Source organism: Oryx dammah, unplaced genomic scaffold (assembly GCF_014754425.2).
Source record: "Oryx dammah isolate SB20612 unplaced genomic scaffold, SCBI_Odam_1.1 HiC_scaffold_26, whole genome shotgun sequence".
In the NCBI taxonomy this organism is placed as follows: Eukaryota; Metazoa; Chordata; class Mammalia; order Artiodactyla; family Bovidae; genus Oryx; species Oryx dammah.
In genome coordinates, this window is record NW_024070210.1 from 90357197 (window position 1) to 90384255 (window position 27059).

A 27059-nucleotide genomic window follows, 5' to 3' on the forward strand; every position below is an offset into this window, starting at 1 on the left:
GCGCCTGGGCTGCTGGCATCAGCCCTCCTACTTTCACAGTGAGGGAGCGACCTCCCTACCAAGATTAATGTCAAGAAGTAAGCCTGCTGCAACCTGTTCTTAAATTCTCTTTTAAAAGCTTCTCTGGATATTTTTCATGGTTTTACATAATTAACATGATCATTAGGAAGTATATACAAAGAACTACCTTTTCAGAGATTGATAGTGGATGCTGGACCAGGAGGTATGGAAGAAAGGCCGCTTTCTTCAGCCCTGTAACTAACCATTCACGTATAGGATTCCCTCCACAGGTTAAATAAGTACATTGTTTGTGCCTAAGACTCTTATTTTGTTACATCTGTTAGATAGTACTTTTGAACAACTTTTTCTTTTAGATTTTATGTAACTAATTTAATGACTTTTACTACTTTCTTTCTGATGTTAGATAAACAGTAAAATTCCAGTTTAAGGAATGTTTCAAATGATGTTTTTGGAGTGTTTTGAACTCCCTCATCTGACTTCTAGAGCTGAAGCCAACAGGAAACCAACTGGTCCTTTTTGAAGGGAAACTTTACCAAACAGTCACAAGAATAAAGAATTATTTTGCCCTTAGTCCAGCTACAGACATGAGATCATAGTGGTATTTCAGTGTCTTTTCTGACTCTGATGTTTGTACCTAAACAGTTTCTTCATGAACAGTTAATGTGAAACTATCAAAACTGTACCTGTAAAAAAGGACCAAATTAGTAGCTAGAGAACCCCAACATCTATTAAACAAGTATTCTGAAATGTAACATGTCAATTTAAAATTTGGGTATCAGAATTAATCCCAAGGTATTCATTATGGCTAAAAATCAGTTTGTGGCGGGGAGGAATGTGATATCTTAGAGTTGTAGATTAAAGCAAGGAACAATGTTTTTGCAAAATTGCAAGAATGTGCCAAGCATTTAATATTACATGTTAAAGGGCTGATCACATGTGAGATAGCTCACATGTGGACCTTCCTTCAGTTTACTCTAGAATTCATTGTAAGCTGAAATTGTGGAGGATATTCTAATATACTGAATGGTGAAAGGAATGTATAAAGAAGCTGTAAAGAGAAAACAGAGCAGATTGACAAAAAACCAAAAACATCTTATTTCCCGAGTTATACTCTAGAAAGGCAGGTTATTAAAGGAGTAGCTTATAAAGTACAGGAAGCAAGAATGTTCCCAAAGATTCAGATTTACCAATAAAGATGAAATTTTGGTTGATACTGCAAAACTGCCTCAATGACACATACTTATTTACCTTGGAAACAAGTATAAAAAAATGCAGAAACACAAAAACTTAGCATTGAACCGCTTTGCTATAGTATTCACTTTGGGTCTATTAGGTCTCAAATTGTGACAGTTTACTGTACTCATATGCAATATGCATAACAATATTTGATGTGACGATTTCGTCAGCATTTGTTTTTTAGTGCACTCAGCAGTACTTTGAGGCTTTGCAGAGGAAATAAGAAAAAGGTTAATGGGAACCCATTGATCAGCTTCTCTGTGGCCAGACATCACTACTCAAAATATATTAGAGGTTCAGAACATGTTCAGGGATATGACGTTCCAACAGGTTATAGTATTTTGAAGCCTTGTATGTTCGTCTTTGTGTTTCCTGTTCCAGGGGCGTTGTTTTGGTTTTTTCCTGCGCAAATCCATTTTGAGTGCACCTTGTCCATGCCCCACCCCTCCCCTTTGTGTGTCTCTTTCTCTCTGATCCCGTCTCTCCTGTCTGCTTCTTATCACCGACTCCAGTTGCCCTCACCTCCTTCCTCTTTGTTTGCAGCTCTTTTATTTGTCTCACAGCTGTTCTTTCCTGCCCACCCAGTCTCTTCCCATGCCAACAAATACAGAGTGGAGAAGCTTAGACACCATTCTACCCATTTTAAGAAGACCTGACTTTCCAGCTCTTGTTATTTGTCGTCCCACAGGTCACAGAAAGAGTATCTAGGAGGGCTTAGAAAGACTTCTTTTTTCCTTTTAGTTGTGTGATGTTTTTTATTTGAAGTATAATATATAGTCAAGTTCATCTCTTCTAGTATCTAGTTGTATGAGTCCTGACCAATGTGTGCAGCTGTGTACACATCAACTCTATCAAGGTGCAGAAAGGTCCAGACGCCCCCCAGAATTCTCTGCTGCTCATTTGAAGTCAACCTGTCCCTGGTACTTCAGCTTCTAGCCCCCAGTTTTTTGTTTGTTTGTTCCTCTAGTTTTGCCTAGGGCTTCCCTGGTGGAGCTTTCTGTGTAGCTGGGTCGGGAAAACATCAGCCTGCAATGCAGGAGACCTGGGTTCAATTCCTGGGTTGGGAAGATACCCTGGAGAAGGAAATGGCAACCCACTCCAGTATTCTTGCCTAGAGAATCCCATGGATGGAGGAGCCTGGCGGGCTATAGTCTGTGGGGTGGCAAGAGTCAGACACGACTGAGCAACTAAACCACCACCATGGGAAACTTATATAGGTGAAATCATAGTGTTTGTCTTTTTGTGACTGACTGAGTCCATTTAGCATGATGTCCTCAAGGCTCTTCCATATTGTAGTATGTATAAAAGTTGCCTTACATTTTCAGCCTCAGTAGTATTCTCCTGTATGTATGATGTATATACCACACATTGTTTATCCATGAGTCAGTGGACTGTTGGGTTGCTTCTGTCTTTTGACTATCGTGAATGATACGGTTATGAACACTGTCGTACAAATGCATTTTAGATATTTACCATAATTGGAATTACTAGATTATACGGTTATTCTATTCTAAATTTTTTGAGGGACTGCCATAGTGTTTTCTATAGCAACTTCACCATTCCCACCCATAGTGCAGAAGGGTTCCAATTTCTTCACATTCTCACCAACATTTGTTATTTTCTGCTTTTCTGATAGTAGCCATCCTGATGGGTGTGAGGTGGTATTTCATTGTGAATCTGATTTGCATTTCCCTAATACTAGAAAGGTTGAACATCTTCTTAACTGTTTACTGGCCATTTGTGTATCTTCTTTGGAGAAATGTTTATTCTAGTCCTTTGTCTATGTTGTGATCAGCCTACTTGTTTTTTGGTCTTGAATTGTAGGAGTTCTTCATAGATTCTGGATATATGTTTTGCAAGTTTATTTTCCAATTTGTAGGTTGCCTTTTCATTCTCTTGATTGTATCCTTTGATGCACAGAAGTTTTAAATTTTGCCATAGTCCAACTGTATCTGTTTTTTTCTTTTATTGCCCATGATATATCCAAGAAATCATGTACAGTGTTATGAAACTTTTCATATATATTTTTTCTCGTGAAGAGTTTTATAGTTTTAGCTCTTATGCTTAGGTCTTTGATCCGTTTTTAGCTATTTTTTGCCTATGATGTGAAGCACAGAACTAACTTCAGTCTTTTCCATGTGGATATCCAGTTTTCCCAGCACCATTTGTTGAAAAGATTGTCGTCTTCCCATTGAATGTCCATGGCAACCATAGATGTGAAAATCGTTTGATCCCGTACATGAGGGTTTATTTCTGGACTTTGTTCCTTTGGTCTGTGTGTCTGCCTTATGTCAATATTATGTTGTTTTGATTACAGTAGCTTTGTAATAAGTTTGAAATCCGGAAATGGGAGACCTCTAACTTTGTTCTTGATTTTTCAAGATTGTTTTGTCTATTCAGAATTCCTTGAGATGCCCATATGAATTTTAGGATGGATTTTTCTATTTCTCTGAAAAGCACTGTTGGGATTTTGATAGAGATTACATTGAATTTGTAGATCACTTTGTGTTGTATTGACATCTTCGCAATATTTAATCTTCCATCCATCTCCACGGTTATGTTTTTCTGTTTGTGTCTTTAATATTGTTCAGCAACTTATTTTCATTGTACAGGTCTTTCACTTTCTTGGTTAAGTTTATTCCTAAGTAGTTTATTCTATTTAATGCTGTTGTGAGTGGAATTGTTTTCTTAATTTCCTTTGCATATTGTTCAATATCTATAGAATCACAACTAATTTTCGTGTGCTGATTTTTATATCCTGCAGCTTTGCTGAACTCATTTGTTAGTTCTAACAGCATTTTTTGTGGAATGTTTAGGATTATCTACATATAAGATCATGTCATCCACAACAGAGATAATTTCACTTCTTCCTTTCCAATTTAGATGCCTTTTATCTATTAATTGCCTAATTCCTCTGGCTGGGACTTTCTGTACCGTATTGAATTTTAAGTGCTGAAGTAGTAATGCTTCTCTTATTTTCTGATCTTAAAGGAAAAGGCTTCAGTCTTTCACCTCTGAGTCTGATATTAGGTATGTGCTTTACTTATATGGCCTTTTTATGTTAGCAAATTTCTTTCTATTCCAAGTTTATTGGGTGCTTTGAATCACAAAAGGGTGTTGAAATTTTTCAGTGCTTTTTGTTTATATCAGTTGAGAGGATCACGTGGTTTTCTCCTTCATTCTTGCTAATGTGGTATCTTATACTGATTTTTGTTTGTTGATCCACTCTTGTATTCCAGAATCTCTTTTCATTTTTTAATTGTGTCTTTCAAAAAGAATGTCTCAATTCTTATTCAATTCTTTTTTCTTAATTTTTAAAAACGGATCATCTTTTTGGTGTTGTATCTAAGCAACCCTTTTTCTACCTGAAGGACACATAGATTTTTCTCCTATGATTTCTTCTAGAAGTTTATATTTTGATTAATTTTTGTATAGAATATGAGATATGAGCCAAGATTCTTTGTATTTCCTTTTGTGTGTAGTTATCCGGTTGTTTCAGCACTATTTGTTTAAAAGACTATTTTTTCTCCTTTGGGTTGTCTTAGACCTTTAATTATAACTATCTTCATTTTAATCATTATCAGATATTTTCCTGTCTTTGTGGAGATCCAAGTTTCGATTTTGTATCATAGTCTTCCATCTGAAGAACTTTCTTTAATATTATAGTATATGTCTGCTGGTAATGAATTCTCTCAGCAGTTATTTGTCTGAAAAGCTGTTTGTTTATTTCACTTTCTTGTAGAGAGTTATGTGTGTAAAGTTCTGAGTTGAGAATTGTTTTCTTTCAGGAATGTCACTCCTTTGTCTTCTGAATTACTTAGTCTGTGATATAATTGTTACCTTTGTTCCTCTGTGTGTAACATGTTTTTGAGCTTTTTGAATTTGTGGTTTACTGTATTCTATTATTTTTTGAAAATTCTTAGCCATTAGCTCTTCAAATATTTCTTCAGCCTTTTATTCTCTTCTCCTGGGATTCTGGTTAGACACTTGCTGAACAGTTTGGTATTGCCCACGTCATAGATGCCCTGTTTGTTCTCATTCTTTTTTCTATTTGTGTTTCAGTTTGGCTAATTTCTATTTGTCTGGATTCAAGTTCACTGACTCTTATGCATCTGTGTCTGGTTTACTGATGAGCTTGTCAAAAGAATTCTCATCTCTATTGTATTCTTTACTTCTAGCATTTCCATTTGACTCATAGTTTTCAGAGCTGTTGAAATTCAACATCTGACAATATAGGGTATCCTCCTTTTCCATTAAAACCTTTAACGTAGCTATTTCATATTCTTTGTTTTTGACGTTTTATTTTTAATTGGAGGATAATGGCTTTACAGTGTTGTCTGGGTTGTTGCCGTACATCAACAGGAATCAGCTGCAGGTAAACATATGTCCTCTGCTTCCTGAACCTCCCTCCCATCTCACACCCCATCCCGCCCCCTGGCTTGTCACAGAGCTCCAGACTGAGCTCCCTGCGTCACACGGCATATTCTCGCTGGCCGTCTGGTTTACTTACGGTACCATGTATGTCTCAGGGCTACTCTCTCAGTTCATCCCACCCTGTCCTTTGCCCACTGTGTCCACAAGTCTCTTCTCTATGCCTGCATCTCTACTGCTGCCCTGCAGATAGATTCACCAGGACCATTCCCCTAGATTCCATATATATGCGTTAGTATGTGATATTTACTTTTCTCTTACTGACATGTACTTCACTGTGTGTAACAGGCTCTAGATTTATCCACCTCACTAGAACTGAATCAAATTTTTTTCCTTTTTATGGCTATATAATATTCCACTGTGTATATTTACCACAATTTCTTCCTTCATTCATCTTTCAATGGACATTTAGGTTGCTTCCCCTAGCTATTGTAAATAGTGCTGCAATGAATATTGGGGTACATGTGTCTTTTAGAATGTGATTTTCCAAGGACATATGCCCAGTAGTGAGATTGATAGGTCTTATGGTAATTTTATTCCTAGTTTTTTAAGAAATCTCCACACTGTTCTCCATAGTGACTGTGTCAGTTGACATTCCCACCAACAGTATTCCTTGTTTTGACAAATTCTACATTGGCGTTGTCTGTGGGTATGACTCTGTTGATTGCTTTCTCTCTTGGCAGTAGATTTTTTTCCCCTTGCTTTTTTGGTATGTCTTATAATTTTTTTTTTAATTGATTGCCAGAAGCAAGGCATTCAATGAAGATAAATAGTATTTCCTCCTGGAGATGGGCCTGATTTTCTGCTAGCCTGTTTGTATGAAGGTTAAGCTGGTTTACTCAGGGGTTGACCTGGATTTGGAATTTGTTGTTGCTATGGTTACCACCGTGCATCACAGGCTTTAAACATGTCTAGCAGTTCTTAGTGCATAGAGTTGGGATTTGATTGCTAGAAGGTTTTCTTACTGTTTCTGCTCCTCCCTCAGCCTTTGGTCCTTTCAGTGTACCTTTGCCTCAGAGGGGGTCTGTCTCTTGACCTCCCCCCAGCAGATGGCTGCTATGAGCTTGGTGGTAGTGGATAGGTTAAGATTCTCAATTTTCCTCATCCACTCAATCTTGGGCAGGCACTGAATCCCAGGGTATCAGGGTAGGGTTTTCTCAGTGATCCTGTCCCTACAAGTAGCAGATGCATTCAGCCTTGTATTAGTCTTATGCAGGAGTTTCCTGCCCCTTCCTCCAGATTAGAGAACGCTAATGGTCTCAGACTATTTTTTGTCCTTTTCATGGGCTGTCCTGGGGTTTTATTCTCCTACTTTTCCCCTAGCCACCACAGGTCTTCACCTGTGACTGGGAGGGTGACAGTAACAAGATTTTCTCCCCTTCTCCCATGGCTTAAGGCTTTGTTTCCATAGAGGAAAAGGGTCCTGACCATGCTTTGTGGCTTTTCCACAGTGATAGCCTCTCCCTTCCCCCGAGGATCCCTGGGACTTCGGTCACTGTGGGGTTCGGGGGCCCCGCAGAGTGGCATGTGGATGCATTCTGGCTCACTAGCCTGGAAGCTCTCCAGACCTCATCCTTCTGGGTTTTTGTGAAGGCTCCATTACACAGGCATAATGGATTAAACCACTGGCCGTTGGTGTCGCCGGTCCCTCTTCCCTCCCTAGTAATCTAGGATTGAGACTGAAAGTTCCAACTCTTTTCACGTGGTTGGTCCCCTTAGCATTCAGTCCCCTTATCTTTAGGGCATCCCCCCAAGTCACCCCATTTACACAAACTCAGCTGTGGCTGAACAGGGCTTATTTATGAATAAATAACAAGACACATTTCACCTTTATGGCTCTGGATCAGTTTCAGAAACTAAGGACAGAAGACCACATATCATTAAAAAGATACTCCCATTGCTCTTCCTGCTTAGGAAATTCAAAGGGTTCGGGGGATCTATTGAGCTAGGAACCAGAGACAAAACTGAAACATATGTTTATTATGAATCACAATACTTTAGATACATAATGTGTTTAAGCTATACATAGTGTTAGTTTGTTTGCTACGGCTGCCCTAACAAATACCACAGGCTAGGGTGGCTTAAACAGTAGACATTTCTTTTCTTTTTATTTTTTGAATTTGTTTTGATTTTTATTGGGCTCTAGGGGATGGGATGGGGAATGCCTCTGTTAAGTTATGCCCCATTAGGAAGATGTCCCTTCTAACTTTCCTGGGATACTTTTTGGAGCTTAAGTCTGAGAACAAATTGTTGACGGCGTTGTTTCTTGAGACCTGTCCTTGCAGGGGGCTGCTTGCAGCTGGCTTCTTCCAGTGTCTTTACATGACCTTCCTCTCTACGTGTTTGTGTTCTAATCTCCTTTTATAAGGACACCAGTCATATTGGATTAAGGATCACCCTAATTGCCCCATTTAATTTAACTACCTCTTTTCTTCAGACCCTGTCTCCAAGTATACTCATATTTTGAGATACTGGGAGTTAGTATTCATCAACATATTCATTCATGAGTGGACACAGTTCAGCCCAGAATGCAAAAAATTGAAAAAAAAAAAAAAAAAACAGTGGGAAATGTAGAACTTTCTGTGATGATAAACAGTTCTGTATTTTTGCTTTCCTGTATGGTGGCTGCTGGTCCCCTGTGACTATATGAAATGTACCCAAGGGGATTGAGAAGCTGAATTTTTTACTCTATTTGGTTTTGAGCACTTTACATTTAAATGGCCACATGTAGCTAGTGACTAACATTTGGAGGGTACAGAGCTTGACTAATGTCTTCATTGGACATACACAGAACTGAAGATCGAAACAGTTGAGAGACTAATCTGATATCACACAAATAATGATTGAAATAATTGCAAAGTAGGCTGAGTTTTCACATTCTTAATGGGTTTTTCTACCTACAGATTGTAAAATAAAACCTAGAGAAATAAAATGTAAAACACTCCCATTTTTGTTCTTTTTCCTTTTATAAAGACAGGGTAATCTTAGGTTACAACTGAGAAATTTTCAACATATGTGTTTTAGAAATATTCAAGATCATTTTATCTGCTCTTTAATTTTTAAGAGGTTTGATACTTGCATATATCAAGTGTTTAAATTAGTTTCATAAGACTTTTGTTGTCAGATTGTAAAGTCTGTTTAAATAAAACTAATGTGTGTAGTGGAAAATTTGGTAGATGGTTTAAAAATCCATGTTCAGTTAGGGAAGATGAATCAGTGCATACTTTATCAGAAAATCTGAATCTGAAAACTCATTCCACAAAAGAAGAAATGAGAAGTTCTTTCTCTTTAAAGATAGAAATGGGTTGTTAAATTAATGTGTGTTAGTCACTCAGTTGTGTCTGACTCTTTGTGACCCCATGGACTGTAGGCCGCCACGCTCCTCTGCCCATGGAATTCTCCAGGCAGGAATACTGGAGCAGGTTGCCATTTCCTTCTCCAGGGGATCTTCCCGACCCAGGGTGAACCCGGGTCTTCTGTATTGCAGGCTCATTCTTTACTCTCTGAGCAACCAGGGGAGCCCTGTCCAATCAATAACTTGTTTGATTTTGTCCTTTCATGTTTGATGAAATTTTTTCTGTAAACTTCAGAAAAAATGTTAAGTTTTCATTTACAACTAATTTTAGTTAGGAGGGGGTTCAAAAGAGAGGGGATATATGTATACCGATTACTGATTCATGCTGAGGTGTGACAGAAAACAACAAAATTCTGTAAAGCAATTATCCTTCAATTAAAAATAAATAAAAATTTAAAAGATGAATAAATAAAACTAATTTTAGAATTACAGAAAAATTGCAAAAACTGCACAAAGAATTTCCACATACCCTCACCCAGCTTAATATAATTTTCAAAACCAAGAAATTAACATTGATAGAATATTACTAACTAAACTACAGATCTTAATTTTCACCAATGTCCCTTTTATGTTCTAGGAACCCATCTGGATCCCACATTGTATTTAATTATTTCTTCTAAGTCTCCTCCATTCTGTTTCTCAGACTTACCTTTTCTTGACACTTTCGAAGTGTGCCAATCAGTTTTTTTGTAGAATGTTCCTCAGTTTGGGTTTATATGTTTTTTCAAAATTGGAATGATGGTTATGCATTTTTGGAAAGTGACACAGAAATGATCTACTGATATGTATTCTTACTGGTGATGAGTTTTAGAAATATTGATGATTGAAACGATGCTTTCTTTTATACTATATCAATCTACTAAAACATTTGCTCTGTGCTGAAAATAACTTCTCAAAAGCTAAAATTCTGATTAAAGAAAGCTATTATCATTACCAGTTAGTTAATGGGATGAGGTTAGTAGAATTTCACAATAGGAGTAAGTTGTTCAATAAGGAGAAAGAGAAACCACCTTTTTTTCTTTGAAATTAGATAATTCTTTCTTCATTAGAAAGTTAAAGGAATTATTGAGAGGGACCTTCTCACTTAACAGAATTGTGTTTGTAATAGAAAATTGTCTTTGTTGAGATACTTAACTCTGGGTAACTTAACAAGTAGAACATAAAATGAGGAAAAAGTGATTGGTTTAGTTTTGTTCTATAAGTGACACCGGAATTCTATCAAAGTTGTTAGTACTAAGTTCAGTTTATTGCAGCAGATTTTTATATTGGGGGCATTTTAAAACTCTGAATAAGATAAATACACTTGATTTATTTATTAAATAAATCAAATAAATCAATTTCAAAAGAAATACTTATATTTATTTATTTGATAGGTTTTATTCAGTAGGAGCATTTAAATGAAATATTTGTGGTTTTATTCTTTGTGGGTAGTCTTTGAAACATTTTTGAATTAGAAACCAAATCTTACGACTGAGTACTGCTGTCTCTTTAAAATAACAACAATCAATGTAATGGGTGGAATTTTCTTCTTTTACTTTAGTTCAGCAATCAGCAAACACTGGGAGGCTGAACTGGCCACCCTCAAAGGAAACAATGCCAAACTCACTGCAGCCCTGCTGGAGTCTACTGCCAATGTGAAACAATGGAAGCAGCAACTTGCTGCATATCAGGAGGAAGCAGAGCGGCTGCACAAGCGGGTAAGTGCAGGGCCGCTGTCCATAAGGACTGACAGCCAGCAGGGTTTCTTACTTTACATGCAGATTCAGCACAGAGACCTCTTCTGGAGATTTTTGTTGGTAATCAAAACATATATATGGGTTGTATTATATGTGGGTTTCTTGGTTAAGAAAACAGTTTTCTGCAGTTTCCTGAGAATGAAGGAATTTGGACAGCTTTGGAGTCCAAACACCCAATTGCACATTTCTGTTGTGCCACTTGTTAGCTGTCTGACCTTTGGTAACTTATTCCCCTCTTTCTGCTCAGTATTCTTATCTGTAAAATAGGAACAATAATATAGACTCGGTACAATTCCTGAGAAAATTGAGATACAGAACTGACATGTAATTACACTGAAGCAATTATAATGCTTTTATTATTTTACTTTATTTCTTAAAGAACAATTTGAAAAATACAGGTAGAAAAGTCTTTATAAAAGTTAAAGATAATAACTTTAATTAGAAATATGGGGCAGTAAAAGAAAAATTAGTATCAAGAGACCAAACAATTTCTTATAAAGAATTTTTTAACCCAAAGTATATGCATTCACCCAACAAGAAGCCAATGCCACTAGTTTCTGTTTTTAAAAATGATTTTAAAGAAGTGAACTCCTTCCTAGACATTAGGAAATGGGCTTAGTATCAGAGCAGAATTTGAGGAGTATAATAAGACCAGGATGACAGGGGAGGTAAGATTGAAGTTAAATAGAGACAGGAGGGAGAGTAAGAACCTGAGTAAATACCTTTCTATCCTAAGTTTAAACTTAATTCATGAGGGGAAGGGGGGAGTTGTTGTTTAATGAGGATAGTGTCCCGTCTTGCAAGATGAAAAGCTCTGGAGATCTGTTTAACAGCAGTGTGAATATACTTAATGCCACCGAAGTGAAAGTGAAGTTGCTCAGTCGTGTCCGACTTTTTGCGACCCCATGGACTGTAGTCTACCAGGCTCCTCCATCCATGGGATTTTCCAGGCAAGAGTACTGGAGTGGGGTGCCATTTCTTTCTCCAGCGGATCTTCCTGACCCAGGGATTGAACCCCTGTCTCCAAATACCACCGACCTGTATGTTTAAAAATGGTTAAGAGGATAAATTTTTACTGTGTTTTTCATTGTGGTTTTTTTTTTTTTTTTACCACAGTTTAAAAAAAAAAAAAACTTAGGATAATTGACTTATAATCCAAAAAAACATTCATTGAGGAGCTATCCTTTTCACGTATTCCCTGACCCTGAGAGTTTTTTGCTTTAAGTACTCAATTGAATTTTAAAGAATTTATGAAATGAAGTATTTTTATTTACTCACATAATTTCCAGTGCTCTTCTTTCCTTCCTGTAGATCTGAATTTCCATCAGGTATCATTTCTCTTCATTCTGAGTAACCTTCTTTCGGATTTTTTTGTACTTCAAGTACACTGGCAACAAATTCTCTCAGCTTTTGTATATATGTATGTGTATAGATAGAGAGTTTTTATCTTTACTACAGGTTGTGTTTTCCTATTTCTTCATATGTCTAGTCATTTTTAAAAAATATAAATTTATTTTAATTGGGGGTTAATTACTTTACAATATTGTATTGTTTTTGCCATACATCAACATGAATCCGCCACAGGTATACACGTGTTCCCCATCCTGAACCCCCCTCCCTCCTCCCTCCCCGTACCATCCTTCTGGGTCACCTCAGTGCACCAGCCCCAAGCATCATGGTAAATGAGATAATGTTATAGAGCCCATAGATTCTGTTATCTGCCTCTGTGTATTCAGTGTTCATTTTTGTTTGAGCAAGCAGTGAAATTACTGGTAGTGTGTCGCCATCCCTTAGTATCTGATGGGGACTGGTTCTAGTGCGCCGCCCCCTGCCCCACTTCACAGGAAGTAAAATCCATGAATGCTCAAGTCCCTTATGTCAAGTGGCATAATACATCCCTTTGTATCCATAGGTTCCTCATCCACCATGAGTATAGAGGCTGGCTGTACTTTGAAGTTTTGAAGGTGTAAACTTCTACTTTAGCATTTGGTTTATTTCCATTTTGTTCTTAATTCAAGGGGATTTTTTGAGTCCTTGGAAATCTTTATTTCTAAGGCGTAATCCTCCTGGGGTTTCAGTGGGAAGCTTGAAATGCTTACTAAGAAACCTAATTTGGTGTTGACACTAACCACAAAGTGTCTTCTCAGTGGTGAGCACTACCACATCTTAACGCTTTTTCATTCTTCCAGCATTTCTCCCACACGCCCGAATCCCTGTGATTCCTACTTTTACCTGTTTACTTCAGAAATCAGCCGAAGATTTGAGGAATGTCTGTCTGCTTTTTAAGAGGTCTTTTTTTCATACAGTTCCCTGAATTTCAATTTGCTTCAGTTGTTCTAAGGCATCCCCAACTCCTCAGACTTCTTTGGAAAAATAAGAGCTCAGATTTTTGCTTGCATTCTAGTCAGGTAGTGCAGCCAAACTGCACAGCGCCTTCAGGCAAAAAGACGTGTAAACGTGCGTCTCACTCAGTATGGTGCTTCCTTTCGGTCTTTTGCCCAATTTGGTCACTCACCAGGGCCTTCTAACAGTTGATGTTTACATTTTGCCCATGATTTTGTTATCTGGGTGAAAGTTAATCCAGTAAAAAATACTCCAGCCTTATCAAGACTGGAACTGCTCGTGAGGAATGTATTGCCTAATGCACAAAGAAAACTAATATATATTAGACAATAGGGGAAAATTCCCAAGATTTTTGAACAGATGTTCAGTGTTGTGGACCAGAAGACAGGAAATCCTGAGCACTGAGGAGATAGAAATGGCTTTCTAGAGAAGGGCATTCTAAGCTCAGTATTGGGGGGTTGGTTAGTTCTGAATGGTTTTCAAAGGTAAGAGAAGACATTCTAGTTAAATCAACAAGATGGATATTAGCATGGTTTGTTGAAAGTTCATACATACTAGATGTCTTGAGCAATGAGATATTTACATGGTTTGCAGCTAGCTTTGGGGGGACTGAGAGGTTAGATTTGATGCTGTGAGAAAGATGAGCCGTTGAGAGGCTTTTAGTGGGGCAGTCACACAGTGAAAGATGGCTGTTAGCAGTTTTCAGAAGACATAAAAATAGACAAAGGATATAATTAGGTGCAGTGGCAGGCCATTGGTTTTGTTTACACCTGTATAGCAAGGGTTTGTGCAAGGCTATTAGAGCATGAATAGAAACCAAGAAAATGATATGAGAAGAGAGTGACAGAATGTGGTGTTAATTCACCATTTGGAAAATGTGAGGGAGAGAGATTTGCTGTTTCCTTATACAATTTATTGTATTCTAACCAATCAAAATGTATGAGCTCCTGACATGTAGAGGATTTTGATAAGGTGTGTGTTTGTATGTTGACTTCTGTCTGTTTTGACTAATTTTGGATGGCATAGCTTTAGAGACAGTGCCCTTCTCTGTTCTTTAAAAAAATAGCAAGTGCCCATTAAAAGAAGTTAAGTTGCTGTCTGGGCTCTCAGTAAATTTGTATTGCATAGAGAACTCTTCTCCTTTGCTGTAAGAGACCCTACTGATGTGAAGATATTCTAGTATCAAGTGATTTAAGTTGTATTTTAAGCCTATCTTTTCTTCCAGATTCCTTTACATTTTAGAAATGTATTTGAATATTTTCTCACTTCTGCAAGGCCAGTTTTCAGAACCCATATTTAATTTAAAGGCTACAGATGGAGGGCAGATGGCTGGTTTTGAATTTGTTTTCAGAAAACGTTTTTAAAGAAGACTTTTATTATAGGGGTTTTCTACTGTCATTAATCACTTAATTTAAGTTTTCCTAACTTTTTCATGACCAAGTCTAGCTATTTTCTTTGGTCTTTTTCCTTAGTCCTAAATTGATATTTTTAAAGAATCAATTCTGCTCATTCTATCCTATCTTAATATTTCTCAAAGTTAATTTTCATCTATTGATTCAAAATTCATTATACACCTATGAAGGACTTACTGTATGTCTTCAGCAAGAAATCCTGTGAAATTGTCACAATTTCGTTTATGTTCTCATTTGATTTTAGGTGACTGAGCTTGAATGTGTTAGTAGCCAAGCCAATGCCGTGCATACCCATAAGACAGAACTGAATCAGACAATACAAGAGCTGGAGGAGACCCTGAAGGTGAAGGAAGAGGTAAGTGGCTACTTCTCCCTCATCTGTAATCTCACTAAAATATGTGTACAGTATTGGGGTCTGTATCTGATTTAAGGGTATTTCATGCAGTATGGTTGTGGGGTGTTTTTAGGATGAAATTTTTCTGAGTAATACTAAGCTTGTTCACGTTTTCCCCATCACTGTGTCTGTTGTTATGAACTATGGTCAGGCAGTCAGACTGAGCTACTGCCTCTTTTCTTCTGTATGAGAGTTGCATTCATACAATCAACAGAAAACCATTAGAAGTTAAATGAATTTTACAAGCTGTTGCTTTTTCTAGTTTCCAGTCAAAAGATTTAATACCTCAGGAAAGAGTTATATCCACAAAGCTTGAAGCAATCTTAAAATGTTCAGATTGCTGTTTCTAAGCAGTGCTGTACCAAAGCCACCGCATTGACTTGCTTCAGATTATTCTGTGCTAGACAGCATACCCATTAAGATGAATTTATCCCTTGCATTCAGTATAATGGAAATTTTTTAAACACCCTTTTGCTAAGGACTGAGACAGTAATTTCAGGGAAAAATAAGGCCTTCTCTTTCCTTGATATAGTTAAAATATTGTTGTTAAAAATATTTCACTACTTTTTCCAGGAAATAGAAAGATTAAAACAAGAAATTGATAATGCCAGAGAACTACAAGAACAGAGGGACTCTTTGACTCAAAAACTACAGGTGAGCTGTAATAAAATTTGTATTCATTTCTGCATAGAAAGTCATCAATCTTTCTTTCATATAGTAATGACTTTTTTCCTTCAACTCAGTTTTGAAGGCTTTTAGTCATTTTTCTTTTCTGGAACTTCTGATTCATGCCTGATGGTTGACTTTTCAAAAATTACTTGATTCATCTAAGTAGCTTACCATAATAGATGGTCATTTATAAATTCTTTGTCTTTAGTAAAATTATTTTAGAAATGTCTACTTTTAACATAAAAAGTGCTCTGAACTTCAAGAAAATGTCTCAAATGGAGTATATTCAAATAGTTTAGGAATTCTGCTCATCTTTTTTCACACTGAACTAATATATGGATTACAGCAGTAGTTGTACCCTAAGGGAAATCAAGGCAGTGTTCTTTTCCTTTCTTTGCTCTGATTAATTTTACTCACTTTTCTCTGCATGAATAGCATGCTTCCTGACTGTTAATTAATTCACATACATGTATCTGGTGTCACTGGTAGTCGGCCATAGTTAGGGAAGACTTTTTTCAAATTACAGCCAGACTCTCCTCCTGTCAGCCCAGACGCTTTTCTTATACCTCCTAGCCTCAAGAAGAGTTAGGACCACTTCAAGGTTTGGAGTAAAAACAAATGTAAATATGTATAGAGTGAGGAATTGGGGACAAAAATTGGTAAGTGGGACCTGGAAACCTAGGATTGGAAGGAGTACCTAGATTATAACAAGAACAACCAATATTTATTGAGTGCTTACTGTCTAGCAGACACTGCACTTCACTTATGCATTTAATCCATATAACAGTCAGATGAGGAAACTAAGGCTTAGATGAGTTAACTTGTTCTACCTGTTTAAATGAGCTCAAACTCTGACAGTAGAGACATTTCATGAAACAAACAAGTTCTTTGTATGAAATATTCCCCTTTTTCCCCATTACTGACTTTTAGCAGTCTAGGAAAATGTGGTTGCTTGTTTTGATCTGCCCTATTAAATATTGCTTCTCTATTTTAACTGTCTGTGTAGATGAATGGTTCTTAACTAGGAGTAGTTTTGTGCCCCAGGGAACATACATCTATGTGGGGAGACAGTTTTGATTTTTACAGCTTAGATGGTGGAATTGATCTCTAGTAGGCTAGGGCTTCCCAGGTGGTAAAGAATCTGCCTGCTTATTCAGGAGACACAAGAGAGGTGGGTTCTGTCCCTGGGTCAGGAAGATCCTGTGGAGAAGAAAATAGCAACCCACTCCAGTATTCTTGCCTGGAGAATTCCATGGACAGAGGAGCCTGGCAGGCTGCAGTCCATGGGGTCACAAAGAATTGGACACAACTGAGCATACACACAGGTTGTAGCCAGTGTTGTTACTGAACATTGAATTATCCAGCCCCAAGTTTCAAGAGTGCCAAACTTGAGAAAAACTTGGTGTAGAATTAAAATAAGAAACATATGCTTAGGGCTGGAACAAATGGTGGAAATGCAGGCTAGTTTTGTCTTTGGGTTTGGTTTGGCACCCATTGTTTAATTACTTGCTTTGATATAGGTGGTTGCTAAGCATTTACACGATGGGGCTTCCCTGGTGGCTCATTGGTAAAGAATTTGCCTGCAGTGCAGAAGACTGCCTGCCCCTGAAGGAGACAGAGGTTCAATCTTTGGGTAGGGAAGATCCCTGGAGAACGAAATGGCAATCCACTCCAGTATTCTTGCCTGGGAAACTCCATGGACAGAGGAGCCCGGTGGGCTACAGTCCATGGGGTCACAAGAGTTGGACACCCACCACCACCACCACAACCAAGCACTTGCATACGTTAGCTCTAACTCTTACAGTAACAGGTGTGGTATCTCCGTTTTTCAAAGAAAAACCAGCAGTTCAGAGGTGTTGACGAGTTTAATTAAGGCATTTAGCTAGAAAACAGTGAAGACTGGATTTGTTTCAATTCCAAAATCTCTATTGTGTCTGTATTACTACACCATTTCAGCAGGCAGGCATCCAAGCCCTCCCTAACTATTCTTGGGGAAATTTTTTTCAGTTATGTACACATTTATATTGTCTCAGAGAAAGCAAGAAATGATTTATTCATATCAGACTTTTAAATGTGTTTCATCATCGATCCAGCAGTAATTGAATTTTACAGCTGGCACCTAGAATTGTGACTATCAATTCTTACCTGTTTTTTCATTGAATATCAGAAATACTTATCAAGACAGTCTACCTGGAATAGGACAGAGAAGCTTTCAGAAAACCTAAGGGTGAATTCTAAAAGGCCAACCCACCGAAATGACCTGTATGGTTTTTCTAGTTGGAAGAAAGTTTCTCCTTTATGGCCTAGTCCCTCCTACCTAAACATCTACATGTCAAAAGTTCCATCACTCTTGAACCTCCATTCTTAAATTCAGTCCAAAAAATTGGGATCATTAGTTTATGAGATGGTAGAGGAACTTTGAAATTGCAATGCATGGGTTTGGATTGTAGCTATGAATTTGGATGAAAAACATAGTTTGGAAAAATTTTAAGTAGTTTTAATATGATTTTTTTTTTAGTTTGCAAGTTGTGTTTTTCTTTAAATATCAATGTAACATATGCTCATTGTAAAAAATTTAGAAAAATGTAACTTAACAGAAAAAAAAAAATACATACTCCCATCATCCTAAGGCAAAATGTTGAGAATTTCCTTCCTTCAGTGTTTTTGTGGATAACTTTTTCTTTATGTAAGACATATAGATATCAATTTTTTGTGTTGCTTTCCTAACAATGTTATGTCATAAGCTGCATATGTCATATGGCTATATAGTATTCTCCTGCATAGGTGTACCATAATTTTCTTCCAACATTTTACTGGGATGGTCATTTGTTTTCAACATTAGTTGTAATAATGTTATAATGTATCTTTTTACATAAACCTTGCCTTTCTCATTATTTCTTTGAGATGAACTTTTAAAGAATTACTTGGTGTCAATGTTTTGAAATTACTTTTGCTGAGAAACTAATGTCTGGAACAACAGGATACCCACTGGATATTAGTCTCCTCTCATTTTTGCTTCTGATAGGGAACAAGGGGAACTTATTATTTTTTTAGTATTACCTTTTTTATTACAAGTTTTAAATATGTTTATTGTCATCTTTTTGTATCTTGAAGGCACGAAGTGCATTTTTACCTTAATAGTATATGACATATGCTTGCCTGGAGTTCTAAGTCCCCAGATCTTCAAATGGGCTGGTTTCTAATGTAATTAAGACTTGGCTTACATGTTCATTTCACTGATTTCCCTATTTAAGCACTATTCTGCAGGCCTCCCCACCACCCACTGCTCTGTGTAATATTACCCGGTCTTATTTTCCTTGTAGCAATTATCACTGAATGAAGTGATCTTGTTTTTTTTTTTTTAATTTATTTAAAAATTTTTTATTTTGAAGTAATTTCACATGGGAAAGTTGCAAGCATAATGTACCTTTCATGTACCTTTCACCTATATCACCAGATGTTAACATTTTTGCCATATTCGTTTTCATCTTATCATGATGGAATTCTCTCTGTATTCTTTTTTTTTTCCTAAATGGCTGACAATAAGTTCCAAATAATGATATCCCTTTACCTCTAAACACTTAAATGTATATTATCTTTTTCTTACATATAATTTTTAAAGACAATTTTTATTGAAGTATAGTTGATTTACAGTGTTTTGTTAGTTTCTGCTTGTGGCAAAATGAGTCAGGTGTACATACACAAATATCCACTATTTTTTAGATTCTTTTCCCATATAGGTCATTATAGAGTATTGAGTAGAGTTCCCTATGCTTTACAGTTGTTCAGTTGCTCTGCTGCTGCTAAGTCGCTTCAGTTGTGTCCGACTCTGTTCGACGGCAGCCCACCTGGCTCCCCCGTCCCTGGGATTCTCCAGGCAAGAACACTGGAGTGGGTTGACATTTCCTTCTCCAATGCATGAAAGTGAAAAGTGAAAGTGAAGTCGCTCAGTTGTGTCCAACCCTCAGCGACCCCATGGACTGCAGCCTTTCAGGCTCCTCCATCCATGGGATTTTCCAGGCAAGAGTACTGGAGTGGGATGCCGTTGCCTTCTCCGTTCAGTTGCTCAGTCATGTCCAACTCTCTGTGACCCCATGGACTACAGCACGCCAGGCCTCCCTGTCCATCACCAACTCCCAGAGTTTGCTCAAATTCATGCCCATTGAGTCGGTGATGCCATCCAGACATCTCATCCTCCGTTGTCCCCTTCTCCTCCTTCCTTCAATCTTTCCCACCATCAGCGTCTTTTCCCACTAGTGAGTCGACTCTTTGCATCAGCTGGCCAGAATTTTGGAGTTTCAGCTTCAACATCAGTCCTTCCAAAGAATATTCAGGGTTGATTTCCTTTAGGATTGACTTTTTTGATCTCCTTGCAGTCCAAGGGACTCTCAAGAGTCTTCTTATGAGCTCTCTCTTTTATATAGAGTAGTGTGTGTATGTCAGTCCCAATCTCCCAATTTATCTTTTCCCCTTTGGTAACCATAAGTTTGTTTTCTACATCTGTGACTCTATTTCTGTTCTGAAAATAAGTTCATTTGTACCCTTTTTTTAGAACTCTGGGTATAAGCGATATCATATGATATTTGACTTCACTTAGTATGACAACCTCTTCAATGTGTATTTTCTAAGAATAGAACAGTCTCTTACATAACCATCAAAATCAAGAAATTATCTAAAGACTTTATTCTAATTCTCATAATTGTGCTCTTTGTAACAGAATATTAAAAATTGTTTTTCTGGTCCAGGATTCATTCCAGGATCACAAGTTGTATTTAGTTGTCACGTCTATTTATTTTGATGTTAAATTGTCCCAGATTTGGCAAGGGGGAACCTTTTAAACCCTGCTTCTGTGTCCTTTGGATGTGACCCTATCATTTTTTAAAGAACTTCATGTTTTAACTCAGCTAGATATTCTAGGTTCATCTTGTATTTCTCAGTTCCAGCTCTGAAATTACCTATTTCTTCAGAAAAAAAATTTCCTTTTAGTAAAGTTTGGTGTTTAGAAACCAGGTTCTGGGCATTAAATATACTTTTTGCTATTGAGATGTCATTGTGTCTAGGCCCTCTTAATTATCAGAGCTAGAAATATGCACATATCACATTATGTCCATTATAATAACTATCCTGAAAAACAACCACCCTGAAACCATATCAGTACCTCCCATTGCAGTCCAATACTATGGAGCTCATTTTAGCCTTCCCCAGTTTCCTGTTTATAACTCTGCTCCCCAATATTAAGAAGCCATAATAACGTTTACTTGCTTGCTTAAGAAGTGAAGTGAAAGTTGCTCAGTCGTGTCCGACTCTGTGCGACCCCATAGACGGCAGCCCACCAGGCTCCATTGTCCCTGGGGTTCTCCAGGCAAGAACACTGTGGGTTGCCATTTCCTTCTCCAGTGCATGAAAGTGAAAAGCGAAAGTGAAGTCGGTCAGTCGTGCCCGACTCTTAGCAACCCCGTGGACTGCAGCCTTTTCCAGGGAAGAGCACTGGAGTGGGGTGCCATTGTCTTCTCCATAACATACTCTAGTCACTCTGAACTCTTACACACTGTTTTTTTAATAATCTAAGGTATGTCCTGGAAATCACTCTGTCGGTTCATAGAGATCTTGTTCATTCTTTGTTTGGCTGTGTAGTACTTCATTGGTATGTGTGATAGTTTTTTCCAAACACATTCCTTTATGTGGATATGTAGGTTGTCTCCAGTGTCCTGAGAGTACTATAGTGCGTAATCTTGTCCATAGGTATTTTGTTATTGTTGGAGGTGTATCTATAGGGTAGATGCTTAGAAGCAAGATTTCCAAGTGAGAAGGTCATACTGTCACATTCTTCTCCATAATGGGTGTTGCTAGTTTTCCCTCATATCATCAGCATGTGTGTGCCCGTTTCTCACAGCCTCATCGACAAAATGTGTTCTCAGACTTCTTATCTTTTGGCAATATATGTGAGGTGAGAAACGATAGTTTTAATTGGTGTATCTCATATTATGAGTGAGATTAAACATCTTTCATAAGCTTAGAGGCCATTTCAGTATCTTTTTGTACCTGTATAGATTGTGTATTCGTGTCTTTAGCCCTTTTCTCTATAGAATTTTTATCCTTTGTTGAAAGATTTTCTAGAGTTATGTATATATCTGCAATTATATCTTACAGATATTTTCTCCCAGTTTGTCAGTGTTTTTTGACTTTGCTTAAGATAGTGGTATTGTTTTACGTAGTGTCAAATATATCATTCTTTTCTTTCATTGCCCTGTTGTTATGCAGTTGCTAAGTCGTGTCCAACATTTTGCAACCCCACGTACCACAGTACACCAGGCGTCCCTGTCCTTCTCCATCTCCTGGAATTTACTCTAATTCAAGGTGGATTTAGAAAAGGCAGAGGAACCAGAGATCAAATTGCCAACATCTGTTGGATCACAGAAAAAGAAAGAGAGTTCCAGAAAAACACTACTGCTTCATTGTCTATGCTAAAGCCTTTGACTGTGTAGATCACAATAGACTGTGGAACATTCTTAAAGAAATGAGAATACCAGGCCACCTTAAATGCCTCCGGAGAAACCTGTATGCAGGTCAAGAAGCAGCAGTTAGAACCAGACATGGAACAATGGCCTGGTTCAAAATTAGGCAAAGAGTACATCAAGGCTGTATATTGTCACCCTGCTTATTTAACTTATATGCAAAGTACATCATGGGAAATGCCTGGCTTGATGAAACATAAGCTGGAATCAAGATTGTTGGGAGAAATATCAATAACCTCAGATATGCATATGACACCACCCTTATGGCAGAAAGTGAAGAGGAGCTAAACAGTCTTAATGAAGGTGAAAAAGGAGAGTGAAAAAGCTGGCTTAAAACTCAACATTCAAAAAATGAAGATCATGGCATCTGGTCCCATCACTTCATAGCAAATAGTTGGGGAAACAATGGAAACAGTGACAGATTTTATTTTCTTGAGCTCCAAAATCACTGCAGATGGTGACTGCAGCCATGAAATTAAAAGATATTTGTTCCTTGGAAGAAAAAACTCTGACAGACCTAGATAGCATATTAAAAAGCAGAGACATTACTTTGCTGTCAAAGGTCCAACTAGTCAAAGCTATGGTTTTTCCATTAGTCATGTATGGATGTGAGAGCTGGACCATAAAGAAGACTGAGGATCAAAGAATTGATGCTTTTGAACTGTGGTGTTGGAGAAGACTCTGGAAAGTCCCTTGGACTACAAGGAGATCCAACCAGTCAGTCCTAAAGGAAATCAGTCCTAAAAATTCATTAGAAGGACTGATGCTGTGAAGCTCCAATACTTTGGCCACTTGATGCAAAGAGCTGAGTCATTAGAAAAGACCTTGACTCAATGGACAGGAGTTTGAACAATCTCCGGGAGTTGGTGAAGGACAGGGAAGCCTGACATGCTGCAGTCCACGGGGTTGCAAAGAGTTGGATACGCCTGAGCAACTGAACAACAACAACATATCCATTGAGTCAATGATGCCATCCAACCATCTCGTCCTCTGTGGAGCGAGTGAACAACAACAACATGTCCATCGAGTCAGTGATGCCATCTCATCCTCTGTCATCCCCTTCTCCTCCTGCCCTCAATATTTCCCAGCATCAGAGTTTTTTACAGTGAGTCGGCTCTTCGCATCAGGTGGCCAAAGTATTGGAGCTTCAGCTTCAGCATCAGTCCTTCCAATGAATATTCAGGGTTGATTTCCTTTTGGATTGACTGGTTTGATCTCCTTGCTGTCCAAGGGACTCTCAAGAGTCATTTCCAGAACCACCGTTCAAAAGCATCAATTCTTCGGCACTCAGCCTTCTTTATGGTCCAACCCTCACATCCATACATGACTACTGGAAAAACCATGGCTTTGACTATATGGACCTTTGTCGTCAAAATGATATCTGTTCTTTTTAATATGCTATCTAGGTTTGTCATAGGTTTTCTTCCAAGGAGAAAGCGTCTTTTAATTTCATGATTGCAGTTACTGTCTGCAGTGATTTTGGAGTCCAAGAAAATAAAATCTGTCACTTGTTTCCCCCTTTATTTAGCATGAAGTAATGAGACGGGATGCCATGATCTTAGTTTTTTGAATGTTGAGTTTTAAGCCAACTTTTTTCACTCTCCTCTTTCACTTTCATCAAAAGGCTCTTTAGTTCCTCTTCACTTTCTTCCATAAAGGTGATGTCATCTACATATTTGAGGGTTTTTATATTTCTCCCAACAATCTTGATTCCATCTTGTGATTTATCCAGCCTGGCATTTCATATGATGTACTCTGCATATAAGTTAAATAAGCAGAGTGACAATATACAGCCTTGACGTACTCCCTTCCAAATTTTGAACCAGTCCGTTGTTCCATATCCGGTTCTAACTGCTGCTTCTTGACCTGCATACAGGTTTCTCTGGAGGCATGTAAGGTGGTCTGGTATCCTCCTCTCTTTAAGACTTTTCCGTAGTTTGTTGTGATCCACACAGTCAAAGGCTTTAGCATAGCTAATAAAGCAGATTTTTTTTTGCATTCTCTTGCTTTTTCTATGATCCAACAGATGTTGGCAATTTAATATTTGGTTCCTCTGCCTTTTCTGAATCTAGCCTATACATCTGGAAGTTCTCATTCTGTACTGTCGAAGTCTGACTTCAAGGATTTTGAGCATTATCTTGCTAGTCTGCGAAATGAGCCAATTGTGCAATAGTTGGCACATTCTTTGGCATTGCCCTTCTTTGGGATTGGAATGAAAATTGACCACTTCCATTCCTGGAGTGTGAAATCCTGGTTATTGCTCTGACTCTGTTCCACACTCAGATCATATAGGAATCCATCCATATTTCCCTAAAGGGAACTTCTGTGGTTTCATTTTTTACACTTAGATCTCTGATTCACTTGGGGTTTGTCCTTTGTGTGTGGTGTGAGATATGAAGTTTATCCTTTTTCAAATGTCTGTCTTGTTATCTCATTCAGTCAGTTCAGTTCAGTTGCTCAGTCATGTCCGACTCCTTGCCATTTATTTAAAACTTTATCCTTTGAGATATTCAACTTCCATGCGTATCTTGGTCTATATCTGGACTTTCTGTTCTGTCCTACTAAGTCACTCATATCTATTCATGTATCCTAGTACCACACTGCTTTCCTCATAGAGGCTTTACAGTATATTTTAATATTGAATAAGGTCAATCAGCCCTCGTAGCTTTTCTTTTTCATCATTTTTCTAAGTGTATTCTTAACATGTTTTATCCATATGTATTTTAGTATTAACATTAGTACCAATTTTAGTGTCAACAAAAAGCTTAGCTCTGTAAAAAAAAATCTTTGGTATTTCTTAAAATTTAGAATGCTAGTTTAGCAGAAGTCTTTTCTTTATGAGGTTTCCATCCCATCCAAGAAAGAACAGAGGATGTCTTCTTACTTGTTCATGCCTACTTTTCTGTTTTTTAGGAACATTTTAAGGCTTTCATCCTGTGAATTTGGAGTGTTTCTTGTTTATTTGTAAATATTTTATCTTATACTATTGAAAATCAGGTTTTCTCTACCATTGTATCTTTTGGTTATTGTTTATAAAATCAATGTATATGAAAGTTTTTGAATTCTGTTTGCTAATTTTATATCCTGCTACCATACTAAATTATTTTATTGTTTGGACTAGTTTTGTCATTTATCTCATTTATTCACTAACAAATAATCTGCAAATAGAGATAATTTTACTTCTTTTTTTCTAGTTCTTAGGGCTCTTTTGATTTTTCTTGTTGAGTTACATCTGTTAAAAATACCAGTACAGTGTTAATAGTGGAGATGACAGACTTATCCTATCCTGATTTTAGTGGAAATGTCTCTAATACTTTTCCATCAGTTGAAATGCTGGCTTTACCAGTATCATATTATGAGAGTGGCTTATTCCTATGTTCTTCAATGTTTCTACCAAGAAAGAGTTAACTTTTGTTAATAGCTTTTTTAGTACCAATGGAGATAATCATAATTTTCCCCCAGATCTATTAATATGGTTTATTTTATTAATGAATTTTCTAAAACTGAACCACATTTGCATTCCTAAAATGAATACCACTTAACTGTGGTATATCATTTTCTTAATATGTCAGATTTTTGTTCTCTGTTATTTATAGTTTTTTATATGGTATTCATTTGTAATATTGGTCTGTAATTTTCCTTTTTCAGGTGTAGGCTGAATTTATACAATTTAGGTGTTAAAGTCATACTAGCTTCATAAGATAATTTGGAAGATTTTCTTTATTTTCTTATGCTCTAGAATAATTTATGTCATATTGGAACTATCTGCTCTTTGAAAGTTTAATAGAACCCCCGTTTGAAACTGTCTGGGCCTGGAGCTTTTTTACTTCCCTGATTACTCTCTATTTCTTCTGCAGATATTGGCCTGTATAAGTTTTCCATCTGGGTTTTCAGATATTCAATGTAAACTCTTATAGGTTCTTATTTTATGTAGTTCTTTATCCTTGTCTCTCTTAAGTTTAGTGACATATGCCTATTGTAGACTTCCCTGGTGGCTCAGTTGGTAAAGAGTCTGCCTGCAATGAGGGAGACCCGGGTTCAATCCCTGGGTCAAAAAGATCCCCTGGAGAAGGAAATGGCAACCCATTCCAGTATTCTTGCCTGAAGAATTAGATGGACAGAGGAGCCTGGTGGGCTACAGTCCATGGGGTCAGAAAGAGCTGGACACGACTGAGTGACTAACACTTTCACTTTCGTGTCTGTTTTAAGTTTTTTGAAAAATGAAATTCTGACTTATTAATCAGTGTTAATATTTTTCTGTCTTTTACCTAATGAATTTTTATTCTTCTGTTTTATTCCTGCTTTATGGTTTGTTTTGATTTACTTAAATTTTTTTTTCTAGCATTTTGAAAGGGGAATTTAATTCCTTTGTTTTTATTTTTATTTATTTGTGTTTAAAACTATAGATTTCCTCTGATCGTTGCCTTTATTTGTCCCATAAATTATGACAGTATTTTCCTTGTCATTATGTCTTGAAATTCTGTAATTTGGTCTTCCCTTTCATGCTGGAAATGTTTAAAGGAACATGTTTTAATGTCCTGGTGGAAGGGTCTTTTAATTTTATGATTTAGTTTTACTGCATTGTGATTACAAGGGTTTGTTTATATAATTTCTGCTTTACATAATTTACCACTTTTTTAATGTAATCTAGCATATGAGCCACTTGTGAATGCTGTTTATTGATTTTGTAACTTAAGCCTTCTATATCCTTACCATGTTTTTGTTCCTCTTGATCTGTCCTGTATTGAGAGGAGCATATTAAAAACTCTTATCAGTGTATTTTTTTTCTATGTATCCTTACAGCTCCTGTAGTTTCTACTTTATAAAGATGGCTACTGTTTCTTGGTACCTAAACGTAACTGTTGTGTCTTCATTGTGTTATGGCCTTTAGAGCTGAAGGTGTCTTTCTTTGCTGCTTTTTCTAATGCCTGCCTGGTCTACCTTTGC

At 37.3% G+C, this 27059-nt stretch overlaps 1 protein-coding gene across 2 annotated transcripts in view; it reads left to right on the forward strand.

Annotated features, from left to right (window-relative positions):
- Positions 1-27059, forward strand: part of HOMER1 (homer scaffold protein 1) — a 135012-nt gene that overhangs the window by 97428 nt on the left and 10525 nt on the right. For both annotated transcript variants that reach the window (XM_040225900.1, XM_040225899.1), the window contains exons 6-8: positions 10584-10740; positions 14779-14889; positions 15502-15582. In XM_040225900.1, coding sequence (XP_040081834.1) covers positions 10584-10740; positions 14779-14889; positions 15502-15582 — 349 coding nt within the window. The remainder of the gene's footprint in view (positions 1-10583; positions 10741-14778; positions 14890-15501; positions 15583-27059) is intronic.